Source organism: Haliotis asinina, chromosome 3 (genome assembly GCF_037392515.1).
Source record: "Haliotis asinina isolate JCU_RB_2024 chromosome 3, JCU_Hal_asi_v2, whole genome shotgun sequence".
Lineage (NCBI taxonomy): Eukaryota > Metazoa > Mollusca > Gastropoda > Lepetellida > Haliotidae > Haliotis > Haliotis asinina.
The window spans coordinates 15,149,597-15,169,111 of NC_090282.1; the positions used below are offsets into that span (position 1 = coordinate 15,149,597).

Genomic DNA, 19,515 nt, shown 5'->3' on the forward strand with positions numbered 1-19,515 from the left:
TTTTTGTCCTGGACACTTGCTTTAGGCAAACACCATATAATGAAGTACAGTTATAACAAGCTAAAGGATCTTTATATCTCTAGTTTACATAACTAGTATATTTAGTGCTTTTGGAGTGAGTGAGTGAGTGAGTGAATGAGTGAGTTTATTTTTACGCTGCACTCAGCAGTATTCCAGCTATATGGTGGTGGTCTGTAAATAATCGAGTCTGGATGAGACAATCCTGTGACCAACAACATAAGCATCAATGTGCACAATTGGGAACTCATGACGTGTCAACCAAGTCAGTGAGCCTGACCACCCGATCCCGTTAGCTGCATCTGACGACAAGCATAGTTGCCTTTTATGGCAAGCATGGGTTGCTGAAGGCCTATTCTACCCCTGGGCCTTCACAGGTCAGTGCTTTTAGAACCATGGTCACATGAGATTCCACATTTTAAACGACATGACCTACAAAGGTAAATCATTGGTGTCATCGATTTAGCATTAATATCTGACATTTTCTCACAGACATGCAGCTGAAAACATTTGTGCATTTTTTCGTACATTTCAGTATTTTCCTGCAGTGGTGAAATGTTGTTATCACACATTATCATTTCATATGAAACAATGAATGTGGAATGTTTATCTCTGATTCTTGTATTATATTTTCCTTAGTTTAAAGCTTTGGTCATGAGTCCTCCTATAGTGATGTATTGATGTATAATATGTTTATAAACCAGATTACTTCTTTCACATTAAGCTGACGCCCTGTGAGGTGATTGATAAACTGTCAACCCAGCGTTACACTATATTTCCTCACATCAAAGAACAATGGTAACCTTGTGGAGATATGGATGCATAACTGGTATTGTCTGCTGTGAGAGAGGCTCTTCAGTTTTAATTTGCTAAATCAGGACACACTCGTTCAGTTGGCAGATCATCCATGTTTTCTATCAAGGGTCAAGGTCAGAGGCAAGTCTATCAGTAAATCATACACTGGTGTAATGTCAGGAGTAAAAACTGTTCAGCGACTACTAATGTGTCAATAGTGTTATGATGTTATGCATGGGAAGAATGCTGTGTTTCAACCTCGGTTCACAATGAGTTTATTCAGTATAGAGGAAGACTTCCTTTTTACATGCATGCAGCCAGTTGTTTGAAGCAAAATCAGTCAATATTACACAGACCAAATATCACATGACCCCAAAAAGGGTTACAGTGTTTTCAGACGATGATTGTAATTGTTGACATGTCATGTTTAATCCTAGGCTAGGCTCTACAGTCCACCAGATCAGTCAATACTGTACTGGTCAAAGGGCACCTGCCAGTGACAGCCTCATGCTGTGTAGTATTAACATCCTCCACCTGGAACCGTGAAATCCAACACCTACAGAAGCTTTAGCATAGAGCTAATTGGAAAGCATGTACAATTATCACTGTGTTATGTATGGAGAAATGTGCTTGCAAGACTGTGTCAATAAGAGGCAACAGAGAGATAGGTCAAGTGATTGTTGTCTTCAGTCATTACTCGGAGAACCAGGGTTTGATTCCCCACATAGGTACAATGTGTGACACCCATTTCTGGTGTCCACTGCGGTGATATTGCAGGAGTATTACTTGTGGCAGTGTAAAACTATACTGTCATATAGCTCATTATTACCTAAGGCAGTGTTAAAGCATACATAGTCACTCTCACCCTTTTTAGAGTCTTCGAGGATGGGTGAATCTTTTTGCAGATTTTAGAACAGGTCCTCAGCTTGTTGTGAGAGGTGCAGTGAGGATTTTTTTTTGTGTGATCTAGGTAATTGTGCATCAACCAATCACTACTGAGGAGGTTTTAGTGCTGGCTCAAATCCTGGCTATGATGGTGTCTGAAGTCCTTCAAAATTTAGATTTGTACATTAGGAATTGTGTTGATGAATCTTAAATTAGAAGTATGCATGTTGTCTCTGGATTAAAAACGTGTAAACATCAGTGAAATAGGAAATGAGGATGTTTGTTGCATGTCAATTCATTTGCAAGTATTTGTCCTGTCAGTGATCTCGACAGTCAAACACGTCGGTTAGAGTCGGTTAGGAGATAAACTGCATCTACTGTTATGTCCCCACCATTACCATTTTGATGTGAAAGAGTTGAGACATTAAAAAAATCAGCCCATGAAAGTAGTAACTAATGTAACATTTATACACATTTACTACTGTTAGATGACATCAGGCATGATGTTGTTATGCATGTACAAGTGGTAAACCTTGCTTGAGATTCTTTTAATGAAAAGGGAAATGTGATGTGAAGAAATTTGGAGAACTTGTAACTTTAGTCTGAGAAAAATGAAAATATCAACACCTTGTTTCAAATCAGTTTATTGTGCAAGAGATACATGAATTTCAGGTGTTTGACTTCCTCCTTTACATGGGGCCAGCCAGTGTGTGGAGTTTCAAGGCCATGGTGACAATACCAGCCATGCTGTTCTCCAAGTGTTGCCCATCCTTCAATGTCTGACAGCCTGTGTAACCTACCCTCCCAGATATGATACCCTGACATTACGTAACCTTATCCCCATCATGGCTGGATCCAGCCCCACTCCTGGACTAAAGCCCAGGCTAAGCTCCGCCCCCATCTATATATAGTTGACCCAGCTCTCAGTCAGGCAGGCATGACATATTGAAGTGAGAACGAAGAAGATTTGTGCATGGACCAGGCTCCCAGACAGAACCAGTGAGAAACAACAGCCTTGTCATATTTGACGGTGTAGGTAGATAACCCCTGTGTGATATGAGGTATATATCCCAACTTTAATGTTCTCTTATAATCCAGGAAGTATTTAAATGCCTGGCACATGGTTTGTTGGCATTTCCTGGCCTGCTACCATGTGCTGACTGACTGCTTGCTATGGCAAGAAGGGATATGCTTACATTGCTATGGTGTACAATCTCATAGCATTGTGTAGAGGTATGAACCTCTGTTAGCAGAGGCAGGTCCTTGTGAAGGGACAAGACATGATATATATCACAGGATGTGACTGTGGTATCAACCTATGTAACAATGTTTACTTTTGGTCTGCAGTATTGTCTTGGCATCCTGGCTCTTACAACATGTGTAAAGAGTTGAGCAGATAATTGTTTAACAGGCAGAGAAGCAAGCCTTGTGCTGGGTGATCTGGTAAATATGGACACAGCCTGGCTAGTGATTCCAATAACTCTTGATGTCTCATAATCACTGACATATCATTGACTATCAGAAACCTTACAGTTGGAAAAACATATGAAACAGTTCTCAGTGATATTAGATAGACTATAGTGCTTTGCTAAATACTGTAGGAATTTCTGTTTATGGTTTGTTGTCATTCAAACAAACTGCTTGTTTTGTACTTTGGGTATGTTTTTTATTTGGTAAGGTTACCTTTCTGGCACTGGATCAGATGGCAGTCCTATGCAGAGGCTCTGTTAACACCTCCTGAGGTCCTGCAACACTGATTGTGTACACGGGACCAGAATGTTTCATGTCTTTTGATTTAACAAATATTCTTCGTTTACAAGGCAAAATTCTTTCCCTAGAATTGGAAGGATTGATAAATCTCAACTGAAACTTGTAAGAATCAAGACATCATTCCAAAGTAGAAGTTTGACCAAGTTTGGTTAACGTGAAGTGTCACTATAATGCCCCCTGGTTTAGATTGGAAATGGTATGTGCAGTATAAGTAGAACTGTGCAATTTGGGGTATGGTTCAGTATACTTTAATGCAATTAAAACATCCGGTATTTTCTATTTTCATACCATCACTATATGAACTTTTGTAAACCTTTTCTTAAATGTCTAGAAATCAAATCAATTTTTGTCAAAATTTATGCATTTCTTTGCGAGATGGTTGCTATTTTCTCAGAAGTAAGTTCGAGATCTCCTCAAGTCGTCTAGTGTAAGGCAGTTTCCGCAGATACCACGTCAGTAACTGGGTTTTGTTTCTTTTTCAGCTATTTCAAATCAGACGAACAGTGGAACATTGTAATAACTAAAACTTTATCATAAATACATGCCATCAACTGAGTACTCACAATGTTTGCTGCAATGCAACACACCATGCTAAGGCATAGCTGAAGACTGCCATCTGAAAACGTAGGATGTCAATTCAATTCAGTTCAATTCACTTTATTCAGTGCAATGTGTGAGCCATCAGGCCTAAGTACAACAAGAAGGTCCATGCCTTATACAAAGACTTATGCAAGTACAGCAAAGCTGTGGAGGCAATACAATTAGTAGAAAAATTATCCATGTGTGTCCACGCATGAAAAGATATAACATTCCACAATCCTAAATCCTACGTTTGTACTACCAAGTAATTATACTCTGGTATGATGTCAGAAAACAAAATGATCTTCCTTGATTTCATTTTATTTGATTGAATTTAACCACATTTTCTGTCACATTAGAACTGTTTCCAGTAATATCGGAGAAAACATGTAATGTAATCACCTCATTCTATTTGCGTACCACTTCCACTTACCATGTTCGTGAGGGTCCGCTTTTCGCCTACCGTGATAGTGCCATTTTCACGTTATTGTCTGCGATCACAAATTGATTACTGCCTCATAATCCATGGATCCCAAGACCTGTGTTATGGTGCGGAGGACAGTAATTATGGTTGTGGTTCTGGTGACTTTCCTATCACTGTTCATAGGCCTTATGTTTGTTTGTTGTTTCTACCACTGCACAAAGATCTCAGCTCATCTCAATAAAAGTTATATCAGAATAATTGTATTTAATGACCAATAAAAAGAGAAAGCAGGCTAATCAACTTAAAGCAGATTTGTTTCAAAAAGGAGAGTTACATTTAAGAGTGAACTTTGAAAGATATTTTGAATGAATATGAAAACTGAATTAAAATAAAATTCTGGATTATGCCAAGATGTGTAGCAGTGCTTCCCAAGGACTGTGGAAAGTCTCTGAATGTTGAACTGACAAGAAGAGACAGACAGTGATTGAGAACAGTGACAATGATCAATCACAAACAAACAGTTTTATTCAGTAAAAGGTTGCTGGGCCATAATGAGACAGATACATGGTCAAAGTCACATAAAAGCTACACATACAGTTTTTCACAAGCTCTGTTCTTAATTCTGATTTGTACATTATATGTTGTTTGTTGGGTGTTTTTTTTTAAACATGAACATTTCTTGAACATAGTGGTGAGTTCACTGCAGTAAATGTTGATGTGATGTTAACAGTAACTTTTAGTCATACTTGCTAATCTTCCATACAGCTGTGAGCTCCAGTTGGTTGCAGTGATTCTTTAGTTCTTCAATCTGGTCAAAAAATAAACCAAAACAGTCCAAACTGAAGGTGTTGTACTCGTACACAATACATCATCAGTGTCACAACAATGGGGTAACTGCCTTCAGTTTAAGAGAAATATTGATGTGTGCCACCCAGGTGGGGTAACTGCCATTTGTTTAGCTGAAACATGTATATATGCCACCTAAGTGTTAATCAGTGTCAAAATAGTGGGATAACCGCCATGAGTTTAACGAAAATATTAATGCATCTCACCAATAACTCCTAGAACCCATATTCATTTTAGCAATGCAGTACCATTAAATCAAGCATTGAAACATCATTCTCCGTACTGGTCCTGTTATCCATCATTGATTGTTTCTTGTTTCATGCCGCATGCAGCAATATCCAACTGCATGATGGCAGACTGTAAATAATCAAGTCTCGACCATATGCCTCTTTCAAATACAGTAAAGTCTTTGGTTGCTTAAGACCAGATTCTAGCTCGGATCTTCCTGGGTCCTGTTATCCATAAAATACAAGATGCATACTCATGACTCATTAAAACTTTCCAGAAGAAGGGAGTAAGTCAGTTGTAAGCTGTAGTGAAAAGGCATGCCTTAGGGCTTTCTTGAAAGAGAACATTTGGGTGAATTTGATTTGGAGTGGTAGAGAGTTCCTTAGGAGAGGGGTGACATGCTGTAAACTTTTCACTCTAGAAGGTGAACACGCTTTCAGATGCAGGCCCACCACTTGAGGAAAGTTTCATGTATTTGTTACTGTGGTCATTTTGTTAATTAACAATTCTGTGATTGACATTACAAACATTCCAAGGCTGATCATAATGAATACTCTGTTGTTTGTCTGTTTATCATAGAAGCTGGGAATTGCGTCAGCTGATACAGCTTTTCATCTAGCTTATTTCTGTGCCAACATACTGTGAAATGTTTTGAATTAGAATCAGTGTTCTGTTGAGTCTGCTTGATATGTTTTCAAGAACAGATCAATGAACACATCAACAGGTTTGTGTCGCACCACAGAGTCACAACAAAGGTGATGATTTTTATGTTCATTTCCTTGAACACATTATACCGTGTGTTAGAATAGGTCTTCAGAACTCAGTTGCTTGTTTCTAACACTTGCTTTGAGCGATGAAGTTCTACTGGTTTGCCCATTTGGCGCCTGAAAAAGACATTGTGTTATTATATCAATCAATGGCAGATATTGCTGATTCAACCTGTGATTCATCAACCCATACTCTATAACAATGGTCTGTAAGGCTAAATATATACCCATCAGTGTCCTATTTTAGCTTACATTGTTATCACCATCAATAGTGATTGGTAAACACATTGTGACAACACTTGTATTCTGTCGCAACAAAAACACATTGGTTCAAAACAAACATATTAAAATGTATGTGCACATACCAGATCATCCCAAATTGGTGACCCCAGTTGTAATGATTGTGTCATATTACGACCTAGTTGTCGAGTTGATAGGGACAATGTGAACACAACGTATTTGGTCGTATCTCAACTGATGTCCAGGTCATGATGAATCATGTCACCTTAAAATCGATCAATTGTGACAATATCGCATCAAATCATACAGAACATATTGACATGCTTCGTCTCGTGTCCAAACTGGAAACTTTAAAGTGGTTCCACAGTCAACTAATGGTGGACACACATAGCATTCGTAACTGGTCTCATATTCTGGCACAAGGGAAAAGCTTCACGGCAAACTACTATATTTCATGAGGCAACATGACTTGTCAAGATCTGGATTACGATTAATCTGAAGCAACCCATTGCTTGTCATAGCACGATTGGATGGTCAGACCTGCTGACTTGGTTGATACATCATCATATCCCAGCTGTGTAGAATTGTGCTCATGCTGTTCATCACTGGATATTCTGGTCCAGATTTTAATATTTACATGCCGCTGCCATATTGCTGGAATATTGCTGAGTGTGGCATAAAACTAAACTCAGTCACTCCAAAGGATGGTGGGGTAGTATAGTGATCAAAGCTTCACTTGTCTTGCTAAAGACTTGAGTTCAGTTCAAATGGATGCAATGCGTGAAGCCCATATCTGGTATCCCTCACCATGATATGGCTGGAATATTGCTAAAAGCAGTATGAAACCAATCTCACTCGCTCACTCATCCATCCAGAAACCACTTACTCTTTCACTCATTACCCACTCTCGTATGTTATTTCTGTTTTTATTGTTGATGAACAAGTCACTGAACTGTATATTGAGAGATGACTGCACAAGTGTCACTAAAATTCTAATTATGTTACATTAAAATTCTAATTTAACCCTTTAATTAAAGTAAATGGTATGAGAGAACCACCAGTTCATTAATCTGTTTCTGCATAGTCTTAGTATTAATATACCCAGTTAACATTTGGAGGATAAAAACATCTTTTGTCCTTTTGATCACTAGCACATTAATGCATAACACAACTGTCATGAGTAGCTTTCTGGTAAATAACTTAAAGGGGCACTGATGCAGGGGTGAATAATATTTCTCGCCAGCGGTCTAATTTTGAAACCAAGCAGCAAATTGGTCAGCACCTGCTCCCTCGACCATGACGGACACGGGGACTGGGCTCCTGACCACATTAGCAGAATTTCTTCACCCTAAACCGTGAGGAGGCCGGATGACCATTACATGCTGTTATTTAGAAATATCCGTGGTATTCCTTGTCTGTTTGTAATAAAATATCCCAGCAGTGTAGTTTTTTCTGATGCCTGGATGGTATAGTGACTGATCCACTTTGATCCCATTTCTGTGTTTTTTACCTCGATATTTGATCATGTCATGTAAAAATATGATGTCTACTGGCACGTAGCTAGCAAGCCATTTGTTTAATATGTCTAATAGATTGCAAAACTTTATATTTAGATAGTTTTAAGGGCAGGCCCAGCTCTCACAGCAAAAATCATATGTAACTTTTGGTAGCTTGGATTACCTGACAGGTGCCCATTTGGCATTTCTCTTGTCTGGAGTAAATACTCAACATTATAAATTAAGGTCTGATGTGGCAAATGTATGTAATCTAATACATGTATGTGCATGTAAGTGATGCAAGAGTTACAAAACAAGGATTAAAGCGATAACACGCTGATTAATTAATTACTTCCACAGTGGATTTGTCACAAGGCAGTGTTTATATGTGTGGATTTACTAATCTATACTGACTACACCCAGTCGTAAAGTGCGAGTTTTAAAAACAACATCCTTCCTTCAAAGAATTAACCGTCACTAACTTGATTAATTGATTGCTCATTATTGTCTAACTAATGGCAGACATTATGCAAATGGTTGACAGGTGTCACTTTTTTCACATATTAGACTGTTGAAAGATGCAAGACATAGAGCAGGATCATGTACCAGCTGCAAATGAATGTTTTTTTGTTCTTACATGTGGATATTGATGGATACATTCCTGAACGAGGTAATAGCCTGACATTGTTGCTATAACTTCAGTCTGTTTTAAATTTAATATCTGCATTTTGCTTTAATTTATTCGTTGTAGCATTCAGCAGAATCTGTAGTACAGATAACATGCACTAGATCGCAAATAGCGGGTGTGTGAAATATGATTCACGTTGGCAATCTATACAATGTTTAGATATTACAGTTTTGTTATAAATTCACTGTAAGTATAAGCAGAGTATGTGGTTATTTTTTTTAACTTTCAAAATACATACAAATGTATCAAGAAACTAAATATGGTTATAAGACAAACTATTAATACATACACTGACTTCTTTATTTTTCAGTCCTAACCATTATTTTTAGCACTGGTAGATGATTAACTTCAAAGTGTTTCATTTGATTTCATAATAATGACTTCGTCTTTGACCATCAGTTGCACATATGGGGGATGCAGCAGAGGTCGTGAACCAGTCACAAATTGTGGGATATCATCTGGGTACTCAAGGGAGAAAAACAATAACAAAAGAAGCAACCAGTCCACAGAAATTGCCCCACATCAGTGCGCCTTTAATAACCTTGTGTGACCTTCCCCCAAACAGTATCATTGATATCTATTATTGTTCTTATTATAATGCAAAACAAGTGAGATAAAAGAACATTTGTTAACACTCAAAAGTGGTTTTGAATTGGATGAACCTGTATTCAGCTGAAACTCCAATAACTTAACACTGATTGACGATGAGGAAAGCAGTCCATAATTATCTGACCTCAGGTTGTCACCATGGAGTAGCCAATCACAGCCCTGGATCCTGCACACAGGTCTGTGTATAAGTGGTGTGTGCATCATCCTTCCTTGCTGACAGAGATGCCCATATTGTCTCTTGTTTGCCTTCACTCACTTGTTTGACTTGTCTCATAGGGGTAGCCTAGTGGTTAAAGTGTTTGTTTGTCATGCTGAAGATTGATTTCCCACATGTGTTCAATGTGTGAAGCCCATTTCTGGTGTTCCCCACCCTGATATTGCTGGAATATTACTAAGCATGGGGTAAAACCATACTCACTCACTCACTCACTCACTCATTCACTCTACCACCCACCCACCCACTCACTCACTCACCCACCCACCCACTCACTCACTCACTCACTCACCCACTCACCCAAATTTTGATGATGTTGTCAAATGTGGGTGCGTTTTGTCCCAGCTTTGACTGTATGGACTGTTAGATGCTCATTTGTGTATTGCAAAGCTTTAATATTTTACATAGTTATTTGTCATGAAGGATTTATGAACATCTGCAATGTGTTTCACAGAGGATAGATCATAAACATGATACCCTGGTATTACTTGATTTGAAATATTGCATAAACTTTATGTTCTCCATGAGGTGACGTGAGTTATCAGGAGGGAACCAGATTGATAGAATTAAATTGTCTTAATCTCCTTATTTGCATAGCATTAGCTCATACTATTGCTACAGATATATCCTGACAATATTTGTTGTTGCTATGGTAATAACTGTTATCTGATCATGCTGGTCTGACCCTACGGATTTCCCTGCTATCTTGAGATGCTGACTAAACAGTGTCCCCCATTTGAGAATGTTTTGTCTAGACTAACACCTAAAGAGGTGAAAGTTGTTATCCCTGCAGTGTCTGGACACTTACTACAGCTGTCATGTCTGTCTGTTGGTCCTCTTTACATACAACTTGGATAGTAAAGGCTGTTATATTGACGTAAAGTTTGACAGTGACAGATCACAGAAACTGTGTTAATCCGTGTATTTCTAGTGCATCAGAGGCAGTAAGTTATGGATCTGCTTGTTGTTTCTCCTTACTGAGGTATTTCTTCTCAGTGTGTTCATCTTCAGACTATTGTTGCAACATGGAAATAAGTTTTTTGGTGATTTTTGTGCATCAAAATTATTATTGAGTATTGAGAAACAAAGACATGATAAGATCGTTCTTTGCTGTCATACTGAAACCATGAACAAACAGATCCGTCAAGAAGATTTGACTGACATTAATACTATGAAGTTTATTTTTACCTTTTCAGAAGAACATAAAGTTACATTTCATAGTATACCTTAAATTACAAAAGTCATTTATAAAACTCATTCACTCACTCACTCAAAGCAGAATTTGGGGCCGATTATTTCTGCCCATCTTTTACTCTTGCAGACTTCAGATGCAACTTAAAAGTTATTTTAATTCAATTTCTGTTCAACCATTTACATTTGTTATGTTTTCATGTAAGAGATATTTAATGGTGGCGTGTATCATTTCAGCCAATGAGTGGCCAGCGGAGAGAGCGACCAGTACGGACAAGAGGTGAGTATATGGTATATAACGACTGTAAGCAGCAGCAGAAGGTCTCTACTGGAACTGCACATCCTGTCTGTCACTGCATGAGTATTGATTGTCAATAGGCTGATTTGAGGAGTACAGTGTTTGAAGTTCTGCTCTGAGGTCTAATCAGTATAGACCTACCTCATCAGTAGGTCACCAGTTAACCATAATTGATGAAAGAATATGGAACCATCGGAACCAAGGGACAAGAGCAGGAGGTAGATGGATGCCAGGAGATAAACCTCCTTGTGTGTGGAACACTGGGTTATTGACATGAGATTGTGTGTACTTAGCCAGCATGCAAACTTCCTACTGGACAGAATGTTTTGAGCCATGGATGCAGCATTTGCAAACACAGCAATCAAGATTATAAGTTCCACTCAATGCCATTTTACGGACATACAAGAACATGATGCCAGAATTGGCTAGCTTTCCTCAATCACACGCTGCATTTCACTGACACATATGAACATGTTGGCAGAATATAACATCCATTCCTTGGTCGTTTTACAGACACACAGGAATGTGTCTACAGAACATAGCATCCAATCCTCTGTCATTTCACAGACACACAGGAATGTGTGTACAGAATATAGCATCCAGTCCTTGGTCATTTCACAGACACACAGGAATGTGTGTACAGAATATAGCATCCAATCCTCAGTAATTTCACAGACACACAGGAATGTGTGTACAGAATATAGCATCCAATCCTCAGTAATTTCACAGACACACAGGAATGTGTGTACAGAATATAGCATCCTCAGTCCTTGGTCATTTCACAGACACACAGGAATGTGTCTACAGAATATAGCATCCAGTCCTTGGTCATTTTGCAGACACACAGGTATGTGTGTACAGAATATAGCATCCAATCTTCAGTCATTTCATAGACACACAGGAATGTGTGTACAGAATATAGCATCCAATCTTCAGTCATTTCACAGACACACAATGTTTCTACAGAATATAGCATCCTCAGTCATTGGTCATTTCACAGACACACAGGAATGTGTGTATAGAATATGGCATCTTCAGTCATTTCACAGACAGAAATGTGTCAAATAAGTCTGTGGGTAAATATTCAATCACACTGTCTTTGAAGGCTTTGAATATTCTGTTGGATTCTGTTGAAAATCATGTGTTTAAGAATTGCACTAAATATCAACCAATAAAATAATGGCTGACAGTCGCTATGCTGGTGATGTTTAGATTTGGAATTTATGTGTGATATGTTATACTCCTGAAAAGAAGGAAACTGTTCTCAAGGCTTATCTAAAGCTAGTTGAAATACAGGCTTATCATCAGGAATTATTTTAGGTGAGAAAGTTGATGGTGTCACAGATATTAGAGTGCATCCATGTGTCTGGTGAATTTGATACTTTAGAAATGTCTGTGTTTGAGGGGCTGTGTACCACAGGTTTTTGAACATCCATCATGTAATGATGTGTGACTACGATGACGTCTTGCCGGACGTTGCTGCAGCTGCTCTCACACAGTACGATCTGGATGTGCCTTTAGCCTACAGAATCATATTCACATTTAACATCAACATCCTTGACAACCTCACAACAATTCGATATTAGACATGCGTGCTAGTGTCAACTAATCAAGATATTAAAAAAAATCTTTAAAAAAATAAAATTATCATTCTTGTTTGCCTTGCATATTCTATTTTCAAACAGTTAAGATGTTATTTCAAGCATGAGAAATATTTGAACTTTGGAACTGGAAGGTGATCTCTTCAACAACAGAATTCAGTCATATTCCTATAGCAAGAACATCTTTGATGTAAAAGATCTTCATTGCCTTGTTTGTGAAAATCTGCTGCCTTCAAATGACACCTCATGTTGTTTTTTTTTAAACAAGTTTTGGACTAAATTAGGAAACTTATTCTGAAAACGTGAATGAATTTTGACTATTTTACTCGTCCTTTTAATGAGACCAATGAATGATGTCAGATTGTTTTGAAAGGTGTGCAGTATATCACATGTACAAAATGTCACATTGTACCACTGTCAAGTCAGAAACATTGGTCACCTAACACCTGTCATAATGCAACAAATCACTGCCTGTGTAACTGTTCAGTGTAACTAAACAGCTATACTATGGTAGCACGATGCAAGGCTCACAGTTCAGGACAACAATTTCATCTCCTGTATCACAATATACACAAATAATTACTTCACACGATATGTTGATGTTAAAACATCTGTATAATAACAGAACTGCACTAGAAACAGTTTATGTGTATTCTCAGGTATTTCCTTGTTGGTTACAAAAAGCAGAATCTGCACAGTGCCTCTACTGTATTATGTTAATCCCCTTCAGTATCACATCACATCACATCACATCACATCACATCACTGATTTTTAAGACATACTTCTTAATTGTGATTCAACTACAAAGAGCAGAGAATACGACTATTGTATGAGGATACTAACGGTATTGCACCCATATTACTGGGATATGTATCATATTTTGGCCATTTCGTCTTCACCTGTAATGTAACTTTATTTTTCATTAGTACTCAGTTAGTTGCTAGTGCTCTTTGAACAAGACAAAAATGCTTACAGTTTTATCTAGTTCGAAAGTAGAGAATATGAATATGAATACTTTATCAGGATACAAATAGGTTTATTCAGTTCCAATTCACAGCAAAATTAAGAAGTGGTTTGAAATTTTGGTTTACAAGAGCTTCATGTCATGAGGGACTACTATCATGTAAATTTTACTTGTCTTCTTCACAGTAAAGTAGTCATGGGCAGCAGTCTAACACGACAAATAAACCATGAAGCTATTGGATGAATTCGGCCTTCATTTATTGCAGCAATGCCCTGATATGGTGTAGCACTAGGGCTCTTTTGTAATACTTTTGTGTTGATAGAGGGGGTGACCTTTATATGAACAATGGGTCATCCTGAGGAACGAAAAACAGTGTTATTTTCTCTTGATAATTCACATTTTTTGTGCATGGTAGTTGGCATATAAAATGTTTATCGTGGAAAATAATTAAAACCCCTCTCAAACAGATATTAATGTTGAAATATATTTCTTTTGTTAAAATATCTGAACATTTTAGTAGGCAGCCATCTCAAATACATCTCAGTACAACTGACTGAAACCATCTCAGCATGATAAAGTGAAACCATCTCGACCAGTAAAGTGAAACCATCGCTGTACAACTGAGTGAAACCATCTCAGCATGATAAAGTGAAACCATCTCGACCAGTAAAGTGAAACCATCGCTGTACAACTGAGTGAAACCATCTCAGTGCGATAAAGTGAAACCATCTCAATCAGTAAAGTGAAACCATCTCTGTACAACAGAGTGAAGCCATCTAAGTGGAGTAAAGTGAAACCATCTCAGTGGAGTAAAGTGAAACCATCTCAATGCAGTAAAGTGAAACCATCTCAATGCAGTAAAGTGAAACCATCTCAGTGGAGTAAAGTGAAACCATCTCAATCAGTAAAGTGAAACCATCTCTGTACAACAGAGGGAAACCATCACAATGCAGTAAAGTAAAACCATCTCAGTGGAGTAAAGTGAAACCATATAAGTACAACCATGTAAAACCATCTCAGAATGGCCTCAAGAAACCATATTACTATTACCAAGTAAAACTACTGCAGTGTAACAACATGAATTAGCTACCTCAGTTCAACCAGATGTCAATCTGTAACCATGCAAAGAAGCACCATTTGCATCCACTGAATGTTTCTCAGTATAAATAGTGAAATTAGGTCAGTTATTAGCCTCTCACTGATTATTAGCCTGGTTCCCAAGAAACAGCAAAAACACTGCAGAGACCAGAAATACGCAAGCAATGCAATATGCAATAAACGATTGAAATGTTTTTTTCCACAAATTCTTTCATGTTAATATGATTCGGCACAGAGGCCTCGTAACACATTTCCGCTGACACTGACAGTAAGTAATTTTCAGGTTGAAAAAGTTATTCAACTTGCAAAATGAAATTATATGTGAGTGAGAGTTGTTGCACACCCCTTGACATGCAGACCAAGTAAACTGAAGGAGGCTATGCCAAGTTTGTGATCATGTTTGCCCAACTGATGGAATGAACACCCCCTGTAATTATGGTATGGCCAGCATAATGAACTCCTAGCAACATTGTAACAGTGCCCGCTCAACGAAAAGAATCTGCAGTCAGAATCTGTGGTGAATCCTACCACAGCGACATACATGACTCAGTGAAACAACAGATGCAAAGCTGGAACAGCTTATGACCTTGAACCTACAACAAGCCCAATTCATGACTCGGTTGGGTCTGTTGCCATTGAATGTTCCAGGTAAACACCATACCCTTCTCACTGGGTAGTTCTGTGGCAACAGGGAGATCTGCCATAGTCCAGCCAGAGGAAGGATCATTTGCCATTGTGTTGGATATTGTGGTGTTGTACTGTGTAATATATTTTATATCTACTAATGTGAATGCTTATTATGTAAGGAGGTCCACTGTGGTATACTTAGCTATTCGTGTTAGAAACATTGATTTTAACATGGACTGTATTACATATTTTGTAAGAAACTGATTGCCTTCAGTGTCGGAACAACTTGAGCTTGTCACGTTTGAGTCCAGGGGAAAGTAATCAATATATCTCTCCAACACATCACCAGTTATCTCCCTTGGCTCCTCCACTAGTAGGGGCAAGATCTGTGGCACATTATACAGTCCTGTGTTTGTGAAGGTGATGAAATAAAAACTGATCTAAAAATCTCACATGAGTAAGTAAAAATGGGAAAAAGCTGAACCTTTGCACAGATGGATGTAGCATTTCTTGATAGCTTGTATTGGATTAGGGGTAATAGAAATGGCTGATTCATGTAAAATATGTTGTGTACAGATGAATCATCTCAGAGGCGAAGGTCTGTCCCGACAGATAGGATGGAAAAGGAAAAAGGTTGGTACTGGAATTATGTTTACCATAATTGACATTAAATTAGAATTTCAAATTTTACATTGTATGTATATTGTTTGTGAAGGCTTTACATACTTTCTTTACAATTTTCTGCCACCAGACACAACATTCATAACATATTATGAAATGTAAGCAACTAAACCCTTTCCACATCCAATCAATTACAATTCTGACTCTATTATGGGCATGTGTTTGTTTCTTTGTGTGTTCAGTGCCACAGTGCCACACTCAGCAATATTACAGCTATATCATAGTGGTATGTAAATTATCGATTCATAGGAATATTTTGAAAGATGAAAAGCCAGCATGTATTTATTGTTGTCCTGGAAACACTGACAAGGCTAATCTGATGTTTCTGAGGTGTTCAGTTTCTCATTTTTGATCGACTGAGTTTTGTTTTACGCCACTTTTAGCAATAATCAGACAATATCACAGTTAACCAGTAGTATAACACTACAAGATGTTCAGATTTTATTGAAAATACCATTAGCTTTTAATCTCATATTTCATAAATGTATACAGTCACTATGAATTTGCAGGATTAGATCAAGGTACTGTGTGTTTAATACATGTTATGTGATATTTTTGTGGACACATGCTGCACTATACATGTTGTCAGTATTGATTTTCAAAGTTACAAGTAATTCTGGTGTGTTGATGTGATTGTTTTATGTGCTTATACTGGCTGAAGTTAAGGATTCCATTGTTGCTTAACAGAGACCGAGTCTCCCAGCACTAGTGGAAGCGGACAGAGCAACATCAGAACTCGTCTCTCCACTGGCACTCTACACATGAATGGCACCCAAACATTTAAGGATATCAGGATGATCCAGGGATCAGATGACTCCAATGACAGCCTAAAGATGGCACCTGCTAGAGGTCAGTCAGAGAATGGAGAAAGGGACTCAATTTCATGCTTGCGCCATAGGTTTAATTTCTAAATGAATTTTGTGCTGAGAAACAAAAAGATCAAAATAGATGTGCAACAATATGTTATCATGGATATATCTAGGAATCTAACCTGACAGCAATGGAAAAAGTCATAGCTTTCTTTCAAAGCTGGTTTTCTTTAAAGTTCATTTGTTTTGAATACCTCTTTTGGCCCCTAACTCAAAAGAGCCAGAGAATGAGTTACACAGAGAGATAGACAAAAACTATATCAGTGGTTCTGAGTCACTGATTTCAACATTCACTTACCAGCTGTGGTCTTGACTTCAGATTCTCCTTCAACTCATGGTCGGAAACGTTTGTCTGCTGCAAGTGAAATGGCAATGTTGCCACCAAAGAAAAGGAAGATTGGCCAAAATGATGGAACTGGAGAGGTAATGGCAACAATACTCTATACAGACCCTATGTCCTGTCTTAATACATTGTAGGAAGAGCAGATGGGCCAGTGATATATGTCAGTAACACAACTCGTATCTAGGCTGTGCAAGGTTGATTTGTCTTGTCTCTGTAAATAACTGTCTCTTCCCAGGGTAACAAAAATGACTACTTCTGCTGGGTTTGCCACAAGGAAGGGACTTTCATCTGCTGTGAGTTGTGTCCACGAGTCTTCCACAAGAAGTGTCTTGACATGGTCAGTGATGTTCCCAGGGACTGGGTCTGTCCTGAATGTGAGGTAGGTTGCTCTGGGAGTGTTTCTATTCCTGGGTGTTAGATATGTTAGATATGTAGTAATATCATTTTTTCCTAAATGTGAGATATATTCTGATTGTTTCCGAAGTGAGAGATATGTATGAGATATGTAGTATATTGTACTATGATTGCTTCTTAAACATGAGATATAAAGTGAGTGTTTACTAAGCTGTGTGTGTTTCCTTGCTGTGAGATATGTCACACTGTGAGTGATAGTTCAGTGTGATGTATGTAGTGCAGTTACCTAGACTGAAACCCTAATCCCAGTTTGACCTCACCCAAGTGTGAGCTATTTTGTTATGGAGTTGTTGTCACTGAGTTTCCAGGGATTGGGAAAGACAGGGGCCATGGACCATTTTGCAGATTAGAAAGAAAAATGGACTATTAAAATTTGGAAGTTTACTATTGATACAAGGGCAGTGGCCCATTTTAAATTCTGAAAATGACTACCGGTAATCATTCTCAAAATGGCCCATTGTCAACATTCTCTTTCCCAATCCCTGGTGTTTCCCTCACGGAGTCCTTGCTGTAATCTACGAAGTGTTAATGCGTCCTCAGTATGATTTGGTGATTTGTTGTTTAACACCACGCTCAGCAATATTCCAGCTACATGGTGGCAGTCTGTAAATAATCGAGTCTCAGACTCTGAGATATGTAGTAATATCATTGTTTCCTAAGTTTGAGACATGTAGTACCATCATCCAGTGATCAACAGCATTAGCATCATATGACGTGTCAACCAAGTCACTTCTTTTGACAAGCATAGGTTGCTGAAGACCAATTCTAACCCGAACCTTCATGGGTATGATGTACAAATGTCGCTTGAACATGATGCTTCATGTTAGGTCCTGATGGTTTTGTGCATGGATCCATCAGTTAGGAAAGCATTATTGCACTGTTTAAGGTTCTTTTATGCTGGTAGGCATTCAACTTGATCACAATACTGCAATTGCATGTTTTCTTCCAGAAAATCTTACGAGCCGAGTGTACAGACTCCCGGTCACACGCCATGGCCATGATCACCGTGGAAACACTGTGTTTTCTGCTCAAGTTCGCTCTAGAAAGGATGAAACATGGCGGGGTAACATGTTATGGGAAACCTCAGACAGTCGATCAAAAAACAACGAAAAAAATGTCAAAAACCAATTCAAGGAGTACAGCACTCTGAAAGTTTCTACATATTGTTTGATTTAGTCTTCATGCTATCATTCCAAAGGGAAACAAAGATAGAAAATCAGTTTCAGTTACATTGTCCATCTTGTGAAATATTTAACTGAAGAGTGTGACAATGCAAGTTTAAACCCTTGATGAAATAGATACAAGCTTTGTACAAAGTCTCCAATATCTTACCTTTATTAGATCACTGCCATGAATCTTGTTATCACATTAGAAGATCAACTATCTTTAAACAGTTATGCAAGATATGGTTCCTGCTGCCATACATGTTTGTACATCTTGTTAGATATGTGTACACTGACCTTGTTACTTTGGAGATTTGTCATCTAATGGTTGTTCTTTTACAGTCTGACCCGTTTATGAAGGCTGTTGATCCTGCCTCTGTGCCTCTCTACAGTGACTATGTCTTCCATCCCATGGATCTTGGCATCCTGGAAAAGGTCAGTGTTATGTTGGAGTTGTCTGTGGGAGGGTTGTGGGTAGTCAGTGTTGTACCACTTTGGCAGTGTTGTGTCTTTGGATCCCAGGGCATTATGGGTGGTCATTATACAAAAACCTTTTTTTAACAAGTTAACGCACCAGTACACATGATACATGATTTGTAGGGGAGGCAGAGTGGCCTTGTGGTTAAGGTGTTCGCTCTTCACACCAGAAACCAAGGTTTGATTGCCCACATGGGCACAAAATGTGAAGCTCATTGCTGGTGTCCCG

The 19,515-nt window shown here is 38.3% G+C and overlaps 1 protein-coding gene across 5 annotated transcripts in view; it reads left to right on the forward strand.

Annotated features, from left to right (window-relative positions):
* Positions 1-19,515, forward strand: part of LOC137277536 (MYND-type zinc finger-containing chromatin reader ZMYND8-like) — a 52,491-nt gene that overhangs the window by 15,981 nt on the left and 16,995 nt on the right. For 2 of the 5 annotated variants that reach the window (XM_067809312.1, XM_067809314.1), the window contains exons 3-9: positions 10,988-11,030; positions 15,916-15,972; positions 16,708-16,869; positions 17,209-17,312; positions 17,468-17,611; positions 18,596-18,709; positions 19,152-19,244. In XM_067809312.1, coding sequence (XP_067665413.1) covers positions 10,991-11,030; positions 15,916-15,972; positions 16,708-16,869; positions 17,209-17,312; positions 17,468-17,611; positions 18,596-18,709; positions 19,152-19,244 — 714 coding nt within the window. In that variant the 5' untranslated portion in view covers positions 10,988-10,990. Of the gene's footprint in view, positions 1-2,627; positions 2,760-10,987; positions 11,031-15,915; positions 15,973-16,707; positions 16,870-17,208; positions 17,313-17,467; positions 17,612-18,595; positions 18,710-19,151; positions 19,245-19,515 lie in introns of those variants that run through there. The other 3 variants (XM_067809313.1, XM_067809316.1, XM_067809315.1) reach the window with 3 other exon arrangements.